Source organism: Jaculus jaculus, chromosome 8, assembly GCF_020740685.1.
Source record: "Jaculus jaculus isolate mJacJac1 chromosome 8, mJacJac1.mat.Y.cur, whole genome shotgun sequence".
Taxonomy (NCBI): domain Eukaryota; kingdom Metazoa; phylum Chordata; class Mammalia; order Rodentia; family Dipodidae; genus Jaculus; species Jaculus jaculus.
Genome location: NC_059109.1, coordinates 32746888 through 32763860, shown reverse-complemented (window position 1 = coordinate 32763860; position 16973 = coordinate 32746888). Strand labels below are relative to the sequence as shown.

Here is a 16973-nt window from a genome sequence, read left to right as displayed (position 1 = left end):
CCCTTATTAAATTACTGCCGAGGAAGACTGATTCCCTCGGGGGATAGAAACAGTGCCCTCCTCTTTCTTCCAACAACTGTTTTGTCAATTCTAAGTATGCTTACTTTTGACCTTTGAAGAAACAGCAGGGAAAAAGGGAGGGGGAAACTTAATTCTAACTAGTTAGACAGATGAACAGATCCCCATCTCAAATAACTAGATCTTTCAATATTTTATTTCTGTTATGAGGGTTCTAAGGATTGAACTCAAGTCCTCATATTGCAAGGCAAGCACTTTACTGACTGAGCTATATTCATAGCCCCTAAAAATGTTGATAAATATAAAATAAATCTTCTCTTTTTTAAGATTTATTTTTAGTTGAGACAGGAGAGGGAGTGATAGAGACAGAAACAGAGAGAGAGAGAGGATGAGTGCACGAGGGCCTCTAGGCGTGCAAACGAACTCCAGACACATGCACCATCATGTGCATCTGGCTTATGTGGGACCTGGAGAATCGAATCTGGGTCCTTAGGCTTCACAGACAAGCACCTTAACTGCTAAGCCATCTCTCCAGTCCTAAGATGAATATTTTTTATCTGATAAAGCAATTTTAGGTAAAGTTAGGATTCACATTACTGAAGATATTACTATGACTAGGTAGGGTTAAAGTCTGGCACTGTGGAATGGCAGGGTGAGTTCCAATGTGAAAAAGTTTTATATCAGTCAAGTGACTTAGAGAGAGAGAGTGAGTCACTAAGAATAATTGCCCAAGTCTCACAAAGTGACAAGAACATAGTGTATTTATACATATATCTCAAGAAAAAAAAAAAACTTGCAACATATAAGGTTCAAGTCAAATAAAAACTCGTAAGACACTGGGCTGGGGAGATGGCTCACTGGTTAAAGGTGCTTGTTTACAAGACTGATGGCCTGGGTCTAATTCCCCAGTACCCACATAAAGTCAGACACATAAAACGGTGCATTCATCTGATATTTGTTCGCAGTAGCAAGAGGCCCTAGCATACTCATACACACACATGCAAATACATAAATACATATATATTTTAGGAACTCTTCAACATGATAACTACTGTAGAAAACTAATTGAGAAAGGAGTATGCCCCAAATAGTTAGTCAGCCATAAGGGAGATACAGAGATAGAAGGAAAAGCCGCAGTATAATGAGAGTTGTGCATCTGTGAAGATAAGTGGACAGCACTCTTGTGGATGTCCTCTGGCCTTTACCTGCATACCCACTCTCTCACACTGTCTCATTCCACACAGACCCAAGTGACAGAGGAATGGACAGGAGGTGGATTAGAGTCAAGACTTAAAACCCATGGTGGGCACATTTTGAGCCAAGAACTTTTTAGGCTATCCCTAACAACATTCACAAATTGGTAAAGTTAATTCAGTAAAAGGTAGAAGTAGGGATTTAAATCTTTAGTGCCTGCCATGTAGCCCTAATAAACTTCTCCACACCCTTGATGTATTTGATGATAATCTCTCTGAACAATGAGAGAAAATAGAAACATGAACTTCTCTTGAATTTTAACTCAAGACAGAAACATGCAGTAGTAGCTACATACATGATGCTTGGCAAGTTCAATTTCAATGGCTTTAGGATCTCCTCCAACAGGTTTCTGTTCACTTAGCAAGCCCTCAGTGTGCGTCAGCCAGGTCAGGAGCTCATCCAGGGCATGCTGGAACTGACCCAGTGCTAACAAAGCCCCCTCCAGCTTGTGCTGCCAAAGAAGCAGAGGAAGAAAACACAGTTGTGAATCTGACATCACGAATGACATCCATTTACAAAACAAGGACGAAAATGATTATTTCATGCTGCCTATCTGTCATGACTCATATCTTGTGAACCCTAGTCATATCTTTCTACATTTTGAGTTTGACATTCTCTGTGGTTAAATATGGCACGAGCAGGGAGAATTCTAATAAGAGAATTAAGGTACTTCTAAAGTTTATGTAACTTCATTTTTAAAAAATTTTTTTTTCGATGTAACTTCATTTTGAGTGTGGTGTTCCTTGCAGTCACTGGGGCAGGGATCGCTTGCCTAGGGAGGCTGAAGCTGGAGAAGAACATCTGGTGTTCCACTCCATCACTCTTCTGCACGGTCCTACTTGTAGCTGGCACCTCTTTACTGATTTGGGTGCTTGCCAGGCTCCAATGATTTTCAGGTCTGTGGGACTGGGGTTACAGTTGTGCATAGTCACGCCCAGCTCTTTCCATGGGAGATTCTAAGTCTCAGAGTCTCAGGCCCTCATGCTTGTACAGGAAGCGTACTTAACCACTGAGCCATCTCTCCAGCCCCGACACTATTTTTTTTTTTTTTGAGGTAGGGTCTCACTCTAGCCCAGGCTGACCTGGAATTCACTATGGAGTTTCAGGGTGGCCTCAAACTCATGGCAATCCTCCTACCTTTGCCTCCCGAATGCTGGGATTAAAGGTGTGCGCCACCACGCCCGGCCCCCGACACTATTTTTAACAATTATGTATTACTGTCTTTGACTGAGAATGTCTATCTTCTGAACAAAACTCTTGCATTTACCTGTCTGTTGATAATTCTCTCGTCCAGACTATCCCATATCAACTTCAGTTCCATCAGTGGGTCCTGAACCATGTGTTTGTCACTCTCTTCTGTTACTTTCTTCAGCAGAAGCTCTGCTTGGTGACTCAGTCTCTCCATTTCTATCTGTTGTTGATAGGCCTCTGCCTTAAATTGCTATCAAAAATGCACACATGGAGATTTTTATAAGTCAGTGACTTTACAAGAGTTTTATTCAAATTCATATTTCCTATTGCAGGGAGATGAAATAAAGAGATTTCATTTGGGACAGACCAGTGAAAGAATATGTATAAAAAGGTGATTTTTCTTCTTATTCAATAGAAACATATTTCTATTTGTAATTTTAATATTTCACTTTTTTGTATCATAAAAATTTCAATGATAAACATTATATATATACATATATAAATATGCAAATATATATATATATATATATATATAGTCTTCAAAAAGTGATTTTGGGGCTGAGGAGATAGCTCATTCAGTTAAGGGCACACTATGCAAGCAGGAATACCTGAATTTAATCTCCAGAGCCCACATTAAAAAACAAAACATGCCAGATAGAGGGCCAGCGCGGGAGGTGGAGACAACTCACTGGTCAGCCAGACAGCTGGCTTTGGAGGTTTTCAGGCCAGTGAGAGACCCTCTCTCAACAAAGATGAGCAGCACTTGAGGGAGGATACTAGAGTTTTTCTCTGCCCTTTACATACATGCACACACATGCACTGCATCTGCACACACCTGTACAACCATGCACACATGAACACATATTAAATTAGCAATATGATTAGTAAAATAAAATATTTACTAGGACACTTAGGAAACAATTAAGTAAATCTCCCAGAGGTTAAAATAAAAAAGCAAAGAAAGTAAACCAATTTAAGAAAAAAAAAATGAGAAAGCAATTGAAGAGCCTTCCCCCAGAAGAAAAATGTAATGCTTCAGGATATAAAATAAATAAAATGTGATTGAGTCCAGTGATCAAGAACTTAAAGCTGCAGGCAGTTCTTTATCATTGCTTAGCTCCATACATACCTTTAGCTCTTCAATCTGCTGCTTGACAGTTTCAAGATCTGTTCCAACTGGGGACATTGAAGCTAATTTACCACCTGCAATATCTACCCAGTCAAAGAGTGCCTGAAAGAGATATTCCCTATGTATTACTGTAATGGCACTGAAACTGTCACAACATCTCACGCACTAGGGCCACTATAAATCTAGGAAATTATAAAATGAGCATATTCTATAAAAATTAAATGACTCACCTAAATAAAGCAGTAATATAATGAAACAACAATCCCAAATGTGAAATAGACTTAATTTCTAATTCTGCACCCAGGTTGACAAAAGATATTCTTCACTGAGTAGATTCTTAGCTCTTAAAAAACTTCCAGTTAAGGTTCATGTGGAAAAAAAAAAAACTGGTTTTGTTTGTTTGTTTCTTTTTTGTTTGATGAAGTAGGGTCTCCCTCTGGTCCAGGCTGACCTGGAATTAACTAGGTAGTTTCAGGGTGGCCTCGAACTCATGGAGATCCTCCTACCTCTGCCTCCCAGTGCTGGGATTAAAGCCGTGTGTCACCATGCCCAGCTGAAAAAGTTTTTACATTCAATCACATAAAGTAAAATTCCCTATTTTTGCTAATATAAAAATATGCTGAAGAAAAAAGACAAATTCATCTATTTATTCAAATAAGCAGTTTAGCAAACTATTTGGTCTAGCTTAACCCTTATATATTATTTATATTAGCATTAAAATCCTGCACATATAAATGATTAGTATTCAGAACAATCAATACTTTGTAATGCCACAGATAGACTCCCCAACAACTTTTTTACTCTTTCCACATAATATGGACATTCTACTCACATTTATTTTAACAAAACAAAAAATGGGGCTGGAGAGATGGCTCAGAAGTTAAGGCACTTGCTTGCAAAGCTTGATGACGTGGGTTCAATTCCTCAGTACCCACATAAGAATACATGACAATTACTTAGCACTTAATGAAACTGAAGATCATATAGTAGAGGAAAAACCTTGGAAAACATCTGTTATGTTTCAGTTACTGTTAAGCAACCCTAAGTACTTATGAAGCAACCTGGGGGGAAAATATAGGTTATAAACCAACCTTGAACCCTCTGGGGCACTTGGAGGGACACTGACCACAGCTATTCAGGAACCTGAGTTGCACTCCATGAGCACAAGTGATTCTCCAAATACATGTCAAACAGGCCTGTTAGGGCTAGTTCCTGCAGTGGTGAGGAGTCTGTTCTAGCTTCACATGTCATCCTGTAGTGATAGTGCCACCTCTGGCCACTGGGGACAATGCAACTCAGTGACAGACCTTCATGATGCAGCCCTGCACACAGCCAGAGCCCCAGTACATCACTTTGTTTTAAATCGCGTGCTCTCTCTTGTATGCAAAGCCAAACTTTTATTCTTTGTATGTATGTAAAGAAGGGATGTGAGAGTGAGCTTAGGCCATGAACTGAGACTGGAGACCATGAGAGAAGAACAGGAGGTGATGGCAAAGGGCGGGCTAGACAAAGGGAAATTAGTATGAAAGCAGAAAGGAGGGGATAGGAGGAGGGGACAGGAAAGGAAACCAAAGTAAAATCTGTTTGAAAGTTTTCTTTGTATGCTAATAGAAAATAAACAAAGCAAAACAAAACAAAAAGACTACACTAACCCAGGTGGGGTGGCTCATGCCTTTAATCTTAGCACTTGGGAAGTTGAGGTAGCAGGATTGCCATGGGTTTGAGGACAGCCCAAGACTACCTAGAGAATTCCAGGTCAGCCTGGGCTAGAGCAAGACCCACTTCGGGTACACCAAAGAGTCTATCAGCACAGAGACCTACATGTGGGAAATAGTTGGAACAACATAAAATATTTTACCACTAGAGATAACATCATTTAAAATTGTAAGAGTGTTTATATAAGAATTATAAAAGCCAGGCGTGGTGGCGCACACCTTTAATCCCAGCACTCGGGAGGCAGAGGTAGGAGGATCATTGTGAGTTTAAGGCCACCCTGAGACTCCATAGTGAATTCCAGGCCAGCCTGGGCTAGAGTGAGACCCTACCTCAAAAAACCAAAAAAAAAAAAAAAAAGGAATTATGACACTATCATTAATAAAACAATCACTGTACTAGAAAAAAAAAAGAGGGTAAAGGAGTTATAATAAGGGATTATTTGTAGTGGATTTTTTTATGTATTTCCTAATTTGATACCCTTTTCAGCTGACATAAAGCCTGGTGATATTTATTTTTATGAACACAGAAATGAAGCAGCATAATGAAAAAGGAAAAGATGATCTCATCTGAGATTTAAAACTAATATTCACTTAGGTAGAGCTATGGAAACACTGAGAAGCTTTTTCCATATGGTCAGAAGAATGACAGATCACACTCTTGCCAGCCTGTAAGCAAATGGGACGAAGTCAAGGAAGGTAGGGAATATATCCCTGAGCTGGCCTCAAAAGAAGTTTTAATATTAAAGAGAACAACCTTCAAATGATTAATAAACTGAATGAGAACCTCTAAGAGACATTAAAAACAACTATTAAAACAAATTCTATCTACAAAAGAAGAAAACGCTTTTTACAGGCAGGACTGTGAGCCAGTGATATGGTTTATTTTAGGGCACAGACCCATCAGTTTTCTTTGCTTCTGGCGGGTCGTTAGACTGGCTGAAATTCTTAGACTGTGTTTACTCCTTCCATCCTCCCGCACTCACTGCTGAAACAGACCCAGACTCTGCCCCGTTCTGTTTCATTCTAGTCTCAACCGGTTATGAACACTCCTGTGTGGGAACATTTACTACCATTTAAAAAAAACCCAAACATTAAATTAACTCCTTTCAAAGTAAATTTCACTGGATGTCTGTTTAAAAGCATGTTTAGATATACATATGAATCTGTATCTAAAAGGTCAGAAATATCTTCTAAAAGGCAAACCATGAATTACAGTAGCTGGCATAACTGCAGGAGTGATGTGTGCACAATGGCATGCCCAGGGGCAGGTGCAGGGCTGTGGCAGTGTGGGTGTGTAGACAGCAAGTCTGCAAGATTCCCTCTTGCAGCTAAGACCAGCAGTCACCCGGTGATGCTCTCACCTGCAGTCCATCCTGGTACTGAACAGCAGCCTGCATGGCCTCCTCGAGCTTGTCAATCCGGTCTTTCCAAGCTTTATTTAGAGAATCCCATGCTGAATTTAACTATAATACAAAGGTAATCATCCTTTCAGTGTCAATTTTAAAATCACAACTACTTTTCTTTAAAAAAAATATTTATGTATTTGGGAGAGAGGCAGAGAGAGAAAGACAGTGAATGAGAATGGACATGCCAGCAGCTTCAGCCACTGCAAACAAACTCCAGACTCATGCACCACCTTGTACATGTGGCTTATATGGATCGTGGGAAATTGAACCTGGGCCCCGTGGCTTTGCAGGCAAATGCCTTAACTGCTAAGCCATCTCCCCAGCCCAAAATTATAACTACGTTTAATGCACATATTTTAATTAGTTAAATCTTGAGAGAGACATTCAGATGAGGGTGGAAAGTAAGCCAATGGTACCTCATCTATACTCTTCTTCACAATGGGTTTATCAGGTTCACCACATGCAGCGATGAGTTCAGAACCCAGATTAATGACCATGTCTAGCTCCTCTTGCAGCCCATCAATTTCCTCCCTTATGGCCTAGAGTAGAAAAAAGCAAAACAAAACAGAAACACAGCCTTAGAATGTTACGTAAAGCATCACCCAAACAAAGATGATGCATGCACAGATGTCTATTTTCTTATAGTTCCTAAATTTCTGCAGTATATTTTCCTTAAGACAATAGAAGAAATATTTTAAAGAAAACAACACTCTTTAAATAACAAATGCCAAATCTTTATTATAAAGAGCAAACATAAGAGTCAATGTAACAAACACCAGAGAACTGTAAGGCACTGAAAGATACTTTGTTTCTCACACAAGTAAACTCTGACCTCAAAAATCTTCCCAAAGTTAAGTACTTGTGAGGAGATACAAAGCAGTCTAGCTCTGAAGTTACATGATATGTCATTACCCTCCAGGAAAGACTTGTAACTATATAATTATTGCAGGAGAAATGAAATACTCTATCTTTGCTTTCAATGTCTTGGCTAAACACGTGCACTCAGCCAATGAATATTTTTTGCACGAGTATGTGTGTGTGGTATGCATGCATGCATACATGAATATTCATATGTGAGAATATGTATATGTGGGCTTGTGCTCGCAGGTTGATGTGGAGTGTATTCCTCTATCACTCTCCTCCTTATTCTTTGAGACGAGCGAGCTCTCTCACTTGAACCTAGAGCTTGCCAGTTTGGCTAGGCTAGCAAGTGAACCCCAGGTATTTCATGCCTCTGCCTTCCAGTGCTGGGATTACATGAAGGCACTACCAAGCTCTGAATTCTATGTGGGAAGTGGGGATAACCATCCAGGTCCTTGGGCTTGCATGGCAGCATGTGTTATCCACTGAGCCATCTCTCCAGCCCAGTGATACACATTTAGAAAGCATTACTTATCCCTAAACAAACAAACAAAAATCAATTTGCCTAGCCCCTCCCTCTGCTAGGTCCACAAGAAAAGATTTACATAAGAGGCAGTGATTCAAAGGAACCTGCAAGCCTGTCATAAGGGTAGCAGAAAGGATAGTTTAGGGGGAGGGAATAAACACACCAGAGCAAAGACACTAGATGGATCCTGGTAAAGGAACAGCAGACTAATGGCTGTGGCGACACAGGCTTGTGCTGAGCTGATGTGTAAACAGCCGTATTCAGTTATCTAGAAAGTCCAGGATCTATCCAGCAGGCAGTGGGTGCCTCTGGGGTCTTTCAGCAGCAACACAATGAAAGTAGATCTAGAGAGAGGACTGACAGCAAGGTCCAAGTCCTGGCAAGGGAGGACATCCTCCACTTGGGGTCACTTGGGAAGCCAACAAGAGAGATAGCTCTGATATAAGGGGAGAGCTGTAAGATGTAGAAACTTGTGGCTGTCTCCTATTAATTCTATCCCCTATTAATCACTATACATTCTACATCTAGAACCTAACGTACATGTTGTCTGCATATGAGTGTGCAAGGGGAAGCCAGTATCCCTCCCCTTGATTCATCACTGAGCGGAGGTTTCTCGCTTGGAGTCAAGGCTCACCAATTCAGCTAGTCCAGCCAGCCAGCTCGCCCCAGGGATCCTGTGTCTTCACCTCCCAAGCTCTGGGATTACAAGAGGAGTCACTGTGATAGCTTGGCATTTGTGTGGGTGCTGGTGATCTGAACTTGGGTCCTCACAATTGTGTGGCAAGTACTCTGTCCACTGAACGTATTTTCCAGTGCCAAATGTAAATTTTTTTTTAAAATTTTTTAAGTTTTTTTTATTTATTTATTTGAGAGCGACAGACACAGAGAGAAAGACAGATAGAGGGAGAGAGAGAATGGGCGCGCCAGGGCTTCCAGCCTCTGCAAACGAACTCCAGACACGTGCGCCCCCTTGTGCATCTGGCTAACGTGGGACCTGGGGAACCGAGCCTCGAACCGGGGTCCTTAGGCTTCACAGGCAAGCGCTTAACCGCTAAGCCATCTCTCCAGCCCCAAATGTAAATTTTAACAGAGTAATTCTTTATTAGTTACCCATAGAATCAAGTTTCCATTATGTCCAACTTACTCTTTAAAAAAAAAAAAAACAAACTTTTAAAGAATTCTTCTGAGACTTACCTCTGCTGCTTCTTGCTGCTGTTTTACTACTGAGGGGTCAATTCCAGGATCTTCCAGGTCCTTGATGAAATCTTGAGTGTCCTTAGTGGTCACTACCAGTGACAGGTGATCACACCAGAACTTTTCTGCTAGTTCCATGACATCCAATAATTTGGCTTCCCTTTCTTCCACCAGCGTGTGTATGTTATCCCAAATGAAAACCATTTGGTCCAGCTTGTCCTGCACAGCTGCACAGCAAAGCCGTTATCATCAGTGATGCTGGTCACCCTCCCACAGGCAGTAAGACTTCGGTTCACACAGCAAACAGGTGCTCAATCTGCCACAGCTGTACAACTGGACCAGGTTTTGGCTAACTGCACTTTACTGGGGTTTCACTGGGCCTGAGAGATATTCCCAGACAACATCAGCTCCATAGTTCTCCTACTCCTACTGAATCTTGACTATTCCTGACTATAAATGATTCAAGACAAATGACTTCAGTCACAGTAGACTAAAGTTTACAGCACTTTAAATTCATTAAGACTGGCCTTAATCCCAAAGAATGTATAGTAACCACCCAACCCATGTATTTTCAAATCAAGAATCAAGTTCTTTATTCAGTCTAGGAATATGCATAACCGTGTAGGACAGGTTCTTCTGGCATTCTTCTAGAGCATACTCATGAATTTTCAGTATACTCTTTCTTCGACTCCCATCTCACAGATCTAAGATGGCTGGCTATAGCCATGATCAACATTTTTGTGGCTACAGGGTAGAGTGGGCATGCTGGATCAGTTAGTAAAAATCGAGCCATAAGCTTTGGCCTTGTTAGCATGATGCATTAACCTAATGAGTGATAAAGCCCAGAAAACACATGGTCTTTGTATAATGGTGCACTCTGTTTTCAACCACTTAATTTCATAAACCCAGGAAGACATTAAGAAAGCATTTGTGTACACAGATCTAGACACATCACAGAAAAACCTTGTCAAAGATCCAGTATTTTGTTATGCAATCTAATTTTAAGTGAACAGCATATAAATTTTGAGTTGTTTTAAAAGCAGATTTTGTTCCATTATTCCAACATTATTACCTTTGGCAGATATGTCTTTATCAGTGCCCCCAGACCTAGCAATCATTTCCTCTCCTCTCTGTTTAAGAGTCTCATACAATGGCTGTAGCTTCTCCATGTCTACTGACACATTCTTGTTTTCACTGATCTGCTCCTTGATTTTTTCAACCTCAGCAGAGATGGATGGTGGCTGCTTCAGACGCTCCATGACACGCTCTAGGCTCTCAAGGATCTGGTCAATTTTGTCATGGAACTAGAAGCAAAACAATGGAATCATTTATAGATAAATATGCAACATCACCTTAAAATTTAAATGAAATGGCTTTATTTATTCAATTAAAATTGAATAAGACCATGCATGTGTCTAGAATTTGTTTGCAGTGGCTGGAGGCCCTGGTGCACCCATTATCTCTCTAGCTATCTGCCTCTCTCTGTGTCTCTGTCTCTCCAGCCACTCACTCAACCAACCAATCAATCAACAGATAAAAATGTTTCTAAAAACTTATACCTTTAAATGTCAAACTCACAGGCAGTTTTGATTATATCAGGGAGTCTCTAAATTATATATTTTGTAAACTAAAACCTTTTTAAAAAGTAACCAAAATAAAATATCCCAAATGTTGTATCAGAAAAATATTTAGCTCATGGGTAAACATATAATCAGATACATGAGATAATTCTGAATTTATATTTATAAGTAATGTTGTAAAAACTTGTTTATTCATAAGTTCTACACTATTCTCAAAGTTACGGGAACCACTCCTCAAGATTTCAGAAAATAGGCCACTCCAAATGCCCATAACTAAAAAGCAAAATCTTGAAAATAGAAAACTGATAGGTAATTATAAAAGGCAACTTGTGAAAAATGGTATTAAAACATCTAATTCTAACTTTATATTCTTTTCATTTTTGTTTGGCTTATCATTATTTCTTCTTATTGCCATGTTGGTTATATTTTATTTATAATTATAGTAACATTCTTTAAAATTTTTTTTGTTTATTTTATTTATTTATTTGAGAGCAACAGACAGAGAGAGAGAAAGAGGCAGATAGAGAGAGAATGGGCGCGCCAGGGCCTCCAGCCATTGCAAATGAACTCCAGACGCGTGTGCCCCCTTGTACATCTGGCTAACGTGGGTCCTGGGGAATTGAGCCCCGAACCGGGGTCCTTAGGCTTCACAGGCAAGCGTTAACCGCTAAGCCATCTCTCCAGCCCAGTAACATTCTTTTCTCTGTCTCAGAGGCAAATATTGTATTCCACTCAGGATGGATCCCAGATTAAATATCTGACCGAGGACTACAGATAGGCTTCTTCACCATGGAAATAATTTTTTATTGTACAGGCAGAGAAACCTAAGACCTGCACGCAAGCAAATGTGATCTCTTGGAGAAAGACATCGATACTCAGTTAATGGAGTGAAATCATCTTTATGAAATTTAATCAGGAGATCCAGGAGAACACCTTTGCATGCTTGGCTGCTTGGTATAGCCCAATTCTTCTTCCAGTGCCAAGGATTACCTGAGTTGACTGAGAAATGGCTTCATCCAGCAGCACCGCGCGCTTTTTGACATCTTCTTTAATTTGACTGTAAAGGGTGTCAGCTGCCACGTACTTCTCTTGGATAGAAAAGCCTTCCCCTGGGCTCAATTCCAGCAGCTGGGGCCCAGTCTTGTTCATCTTATCTATATGAGGCTTGTGCTCTGCTATCAACTCTCGCAGTTGCTATAAGAGACCAAACAGCTTCTTAAGATCTCAGAATCATGCCTCCATCTTACATCTGTAACCCTCCCCAGTGTATGCCACTAACAAGAAACGAAATAAATACCCTTCCTCCCCACTGCAAGGCATTTTATACCTGATGGCTCACTCAAACTCTTTGGTAGGAAATGACAGGCTATTCATACCAGAGTAAAATAGTGAATCATGCATTTCACAGCAAAAGCAGCATGTATGGACAAAAGCATTAGCCAAGGGTTATTTTGCATAACAGGGTTCAGAATCCCTATCTCTCCAGAGACTGAGCCTTAGCATTTGGTTTTTCTTTTTGCTCGTTCATGATAGGTGTAAAAATGGTGTGCAGGGTAAGGGCAAAAAGTAGAAAGACTCTCAGCAGCAGGTAGATACAATCCTGAGAGAGAAAACAAAAAACCTCAAGATAAAAGGATATGTATATATTCAAACATTCCTGTAGCTCTGGAAAATGGTAATTTGAGCAAGGTGAGTAATCTTTCTAAGATGTTCTTCAAGTTGGTTTATAAATACTTTATTGGGAATGTTTGCATTCACGTTCATTGGGGACATTGGTCTACAGCTTTTGTTTTTGTTGTGTAACTATCTGGCATTGGTATTAGTAATCTGGTATTGCTAATGACAACTTCATGTAGGTGTTACTATATTCAAAATGGAGAATGGAGGTTATGCAGAATAGTGAGTTGTGATAAGAGCACAGTTAGCAGAAGAGACTCTGGTGAGAAAAAGTAACTGGCAAGATGGCTTGAAGCACAGGATTCCATGGGGAGGCCTAACTAGTGGGCAATCACTGGAGGTGGGCTGGCAAAATTGATAATCAGCAACAAGAAGAGAAAGACTTCATTTCAACTTGCTTTCTGAATGTTAGTTCAGGGTCCACATGATACACATAAGCTTGCTACATTCAACGATAACAAACAAAGGTATATGTGCATGATATAAACCCACAGGCATTCCATTCGCATGAATGAACCAATATCAAATGGATACACATACATTACATTGTTTATGATTATTGGAATCTATTATATATATGACATAAATTATATACATGTCAATGACTTGTTTCTATTATTCATTATCTAAAAAGTCTAAAGTTGTAAGAGTAATCAAATACACAGCTATACATTGAGCAGATTTAAGGCATATGTAAAGAAAGATATACATCACATGAATGTACACTTAATTTTGTCACCTAATAAAGAGTTATAATGATTTTTACACTGATGAGTGGAGATGAAATTCAAGGGGAGATTATCTCCTAATGATGATGATGTGCTGGGAGCGTGAATAAAGCTGGCATAGCTATGCTTCAAGAATTCCAGGACCTCCCTGAACAGTTTTTCATGGGTCCAATCTAAAACCACTCTTATGGGTGTCTTTGCTTCTCAGATACCAGCTTCTAAGCAGTACCAGGGAGCTTCAATTTGCCCAAAGTTATACATTAGGTCCTTTCATTAGCACTCCCTTGTCCTCCCCAGGAGTATGTCCAATCTGCTTGCTATCAAGCTCCAGAAAAAGAGCTTCTCTGAGAAATCCCACTCAAGAAAGTCTAGAGATAAGCACCAGTTTATTAATGTACATTGCAACTTCTATTTTATTACTTCTATTAGTACAAGATGGAACATAGAATAAGAAAAGTTGTAAGAGCCCACTAAAGCCATGGATTATGTATGGTGAGAAAGAAATTGGTATGTTGTGAATGATCCAGAGTGTAATAAATCACTTTGAAGTTTTTCTGAAGGCTGCTTCAAAAATGCTTTTGGAAAGAGCTTAATAAACACAAATTCAATTTAAAAAGTGGGAGGAGGCATCTAATCTAACATGCTGCACGGAAACATGTGGGAAGACTATGATCATGGGTGTTCCAGTCTGAGATCATGTTTTATTTCACTTAATTAGGTCATCTCTTTGTGTTGCTTAACAGAATGGAGGTGGCCGGGCCATATCAGCTAGCATGAAGTCACACAGAAAGGAGAGCTGAGGGGTAGTGCAAAACATCTGCCTTCTGTGTTCCACATAGAATGCTAGGAAAAGAAGTTTGCATTTGGAGTGATCAAAATATCAAGAAAAATCTAAGACCTTGTCAGGCGTCATGGCACACACCTTTAGCCCAGCACTTGGGAGGAAGAGGTAGGTGAATCACCGTGAGTTTGAGGCCACCCTGAGATTACACAGTGAATTTCAGGTCAGCCTGGTATAGAATGAGACCCTGCCTTGAAAAGCCAAAAAAAAAAAAAAAATCTAAGACCTCCACTGAGGGCTTTGGCACAACCTGGTGATCACATCTGTATGTCACTGCTATAGGGTGACTTAGCCTCCAATGACTGTGATAAGCTTTCTGTAGACTTTTCCATGCAGAGAACACTTGCTAAATGCTTTGATGTGTGTGTGCATGAGCAAAGGGCTCCTGGGTAGACATGGCAATGCAGGCCTATAACTCCACCAGTGGGGATAAGGACAACCATGTGGTTGAGGTTTGAGCTACATAGTGAGACCCTGTCTCAGAAGAATAACACGTGACTTTACCTCATATGTGGCAAATAATTCTTTAAGTCCTGGCACGGTGGAGATAGTGTGCATAACTTTATGCTATTTATTACTGCTTGATAACAACCTCTGGAGGCTTTTTTTTATTCACACCTCTGTCTTCCCCAGAAATAGGAGATGATAGGAGTTGGACAGGAGATGCCATTTTAGAGGGCTATGGATACGCTGAAAGATTTTTGTCTGATGAGTTTGAAGACATAACTATAAAATCTTTATCCTTCCTTTATAAGTATAATCATATATTTGTTTTGCAAACTTAAATGTGAAAAAGAGGAAGCTTGATTCTATTTTGGAAGACAGCTATGCTTACTACTATACTACCAAGACAGCCCTATTTGAAAGAAAACCAGCTTACCAATTTGCCACTCCTTACCACTCGATGTTAGTCTAAAACAGTTATTTGAATCAACATTCAGTAGAGAAATTCATGAAACATTTTACATTAAGATTCATTCAATGAGTAGGCCATCATGATTTCTGCCACAAACTTTTATACTAAAATTTAGTTCAACATCATCCTTTAGTCATTCTCTTGTAGAATTATTTAAATAAAACCCCATAAAAATTTCATTGTCTTAAATAAAGTGTTTTGGTAAGCTCTCTTCTAAATAAATATTTCAGCTAGAGTTAGTTCCTGATGCCAATATATAAATTGTAAGCAAGTAAAATTAAGTATGTCATATATTTTAGACAACTATGCATTATGCTCGGGGTAAAAGTTTGATTTCTCTCTCTGACGCGCAGACATATACAGACACACAAAGATTATTCTCAGAATGCATCTTGTACAGATCAAAATTCAAAAGTCTATAAATAGCAAGGACTCTGGATTTTTTTTTTTTTAATTTTGAACCCTTGCTCAACCAAATTCTTGCAGCTTCAAGTGACATCAATAATTAAGTGACTACTGGTGTGAGGGTTTCATGATGCCAAAGAGTTGTACATAATCTCGTGTGATTAGATCATCTCTCCTGCTGTATCACAGAGCGGAAGTGGCAATGGTCCTGACAGCCTGCCTGCACTTGCATGGGAAAGGAGAGCCATGCTTACACTTCATTAGGACACGCTCATGGTATTGTACACTTTCTCCAAGCTCAGTGGCTTTGTCTATATGATGATTTTCCCATATATTTCTACTTTTTTTTTTATATCCCACAGGGCTCTGACTACTATAAAGTACAAAACTTACTCAACATATATGAATTGATCGCAATTCAAAATACATAAACTGAAAGCGCTAAAAGGCTCATTTCTCTAACTTCTTTTTTCTTTGTTGTCTTTTCTTTTCCTGTTTTTTTCCAGGTAGAGTCTCACTGTCTCACTCTAGCCTAGGCTGACCTGGAAGTTACTACATAGTCTCAGGGTGGCCTCAAATTCACAGTGATCCTCCTATCTCTGCCTCCCAAGTGCTGGGATTAAAGGTGTGTGCCACCATGCCCACCTTCTCTAACATTTTGCAGTGATGCCTTTTCTACCCCAGTGGTTTACATTGCATGTAATTCTACAATAGTTGTGATGCAGTTGGTGACTAAAGCAATGCTATATTCATATGGCCCGCCTCTGCCAGCTGGGCAGCAGGCCTTATAAGTGAGTAAAAAATACTGCGCAGAATGTACCAAAATGCCCCTAAAATGTCCTAATCCACAAACTGTCTACCATTTAAAAAAACTCAACAAATCCACAATTTCCCTTAATGGGGATGACCACATCCTCTTTCAAATTAGGCTTACCCGATGTTCTTCCTGCTGTTGTCTTAGAGTCTCATACTCAAGGGCTGGGGCAGGAAGCTCAGAGATGATTCTTTGTGTTTCTGTCAGCCATGGCCAAAGCTCTTCATATGTCTCCCAGAACTGGTTCACTAGGGACTGTGCCCGCTCTAGCTGAAGATACCTCTCAGAGTTTATCTGGCAGATGGCATCATAGCTTTTCAATACCTTGTCCAGTTTTTTCTAGAAAAAAAGGTGGTGGTCAGGTTGGCCCATGTAGTCCAAGGATGTACTGTCCAGCACTGTTGACCTGGCACACAGTAGGCACTCAACAATTATATGTGAAATAAATAAATCAAGGACAGTTTCTCACATCTATGGCATACCTTAAAAGCAATGCATATTAACCAAAATGTATCATAGGCCTAGATATTTGTACATAGTTATTTTAGACCATGGAGTATTTTCCTTCCAGAGGCACTAGCAAAAACTCCTTTTCTTTAGGCTACTCAGAGGCCGGCATACAAATTGAACTAAATACTTTTACTTGTGGGTGGTTTCTACTAATTTACAGGACTATTAAAACTATACATACTGGGTGCTTCCTAAGTTACTAATCTCA

At 39.8% G+C, this 16973-nt stretch overlaps 1 protein-coding gene across 10 annotated transcripts in view; it reads right to left on the bottom strand.

Moving 5' to 3' along the window:
* Nucleotides 1-16973, bottom strand: part of Dst (dystonin) — a 430289-nt gene that overhangs the window by 44071 nt on the left and 369245 nt on the right. For all 10 annotated transcript variants that reach the window (XM_045156178.1, XM_045156180.1, XM_004668209.3 and 7 more), the window contains 9 exons: nt 16376-16594; nt 11865-12068; nt 10367-10598; nt 9295-9521; nt 7130-7252; nt 6669-6770; nt 3593-3694; nt 2540-2713; nt 1568-1723 (listed from right to left, as the gene is read on the bottom strand). In XM_045156178.1, the coding sequence (XP_045012113.1) occupies nt 1568-1723; nt 2540-2713; nt 3593-3694; nt 6669-6770; nt 7130-7252; nt 9295-9521; nt 10367-10598; nt 11865-12068; nt 16376-16594 (1539 nt within the window). The remainder of the gene's footprint in view (nt 1-1567; nt 1724-2539; nt 2714-3592; nt 3695-6668; nt 6771-7129; nt 7253-9294; nt 9522-10366; nt 10599-11864; nt 12069-16375; nt 16595-16973) is intronic.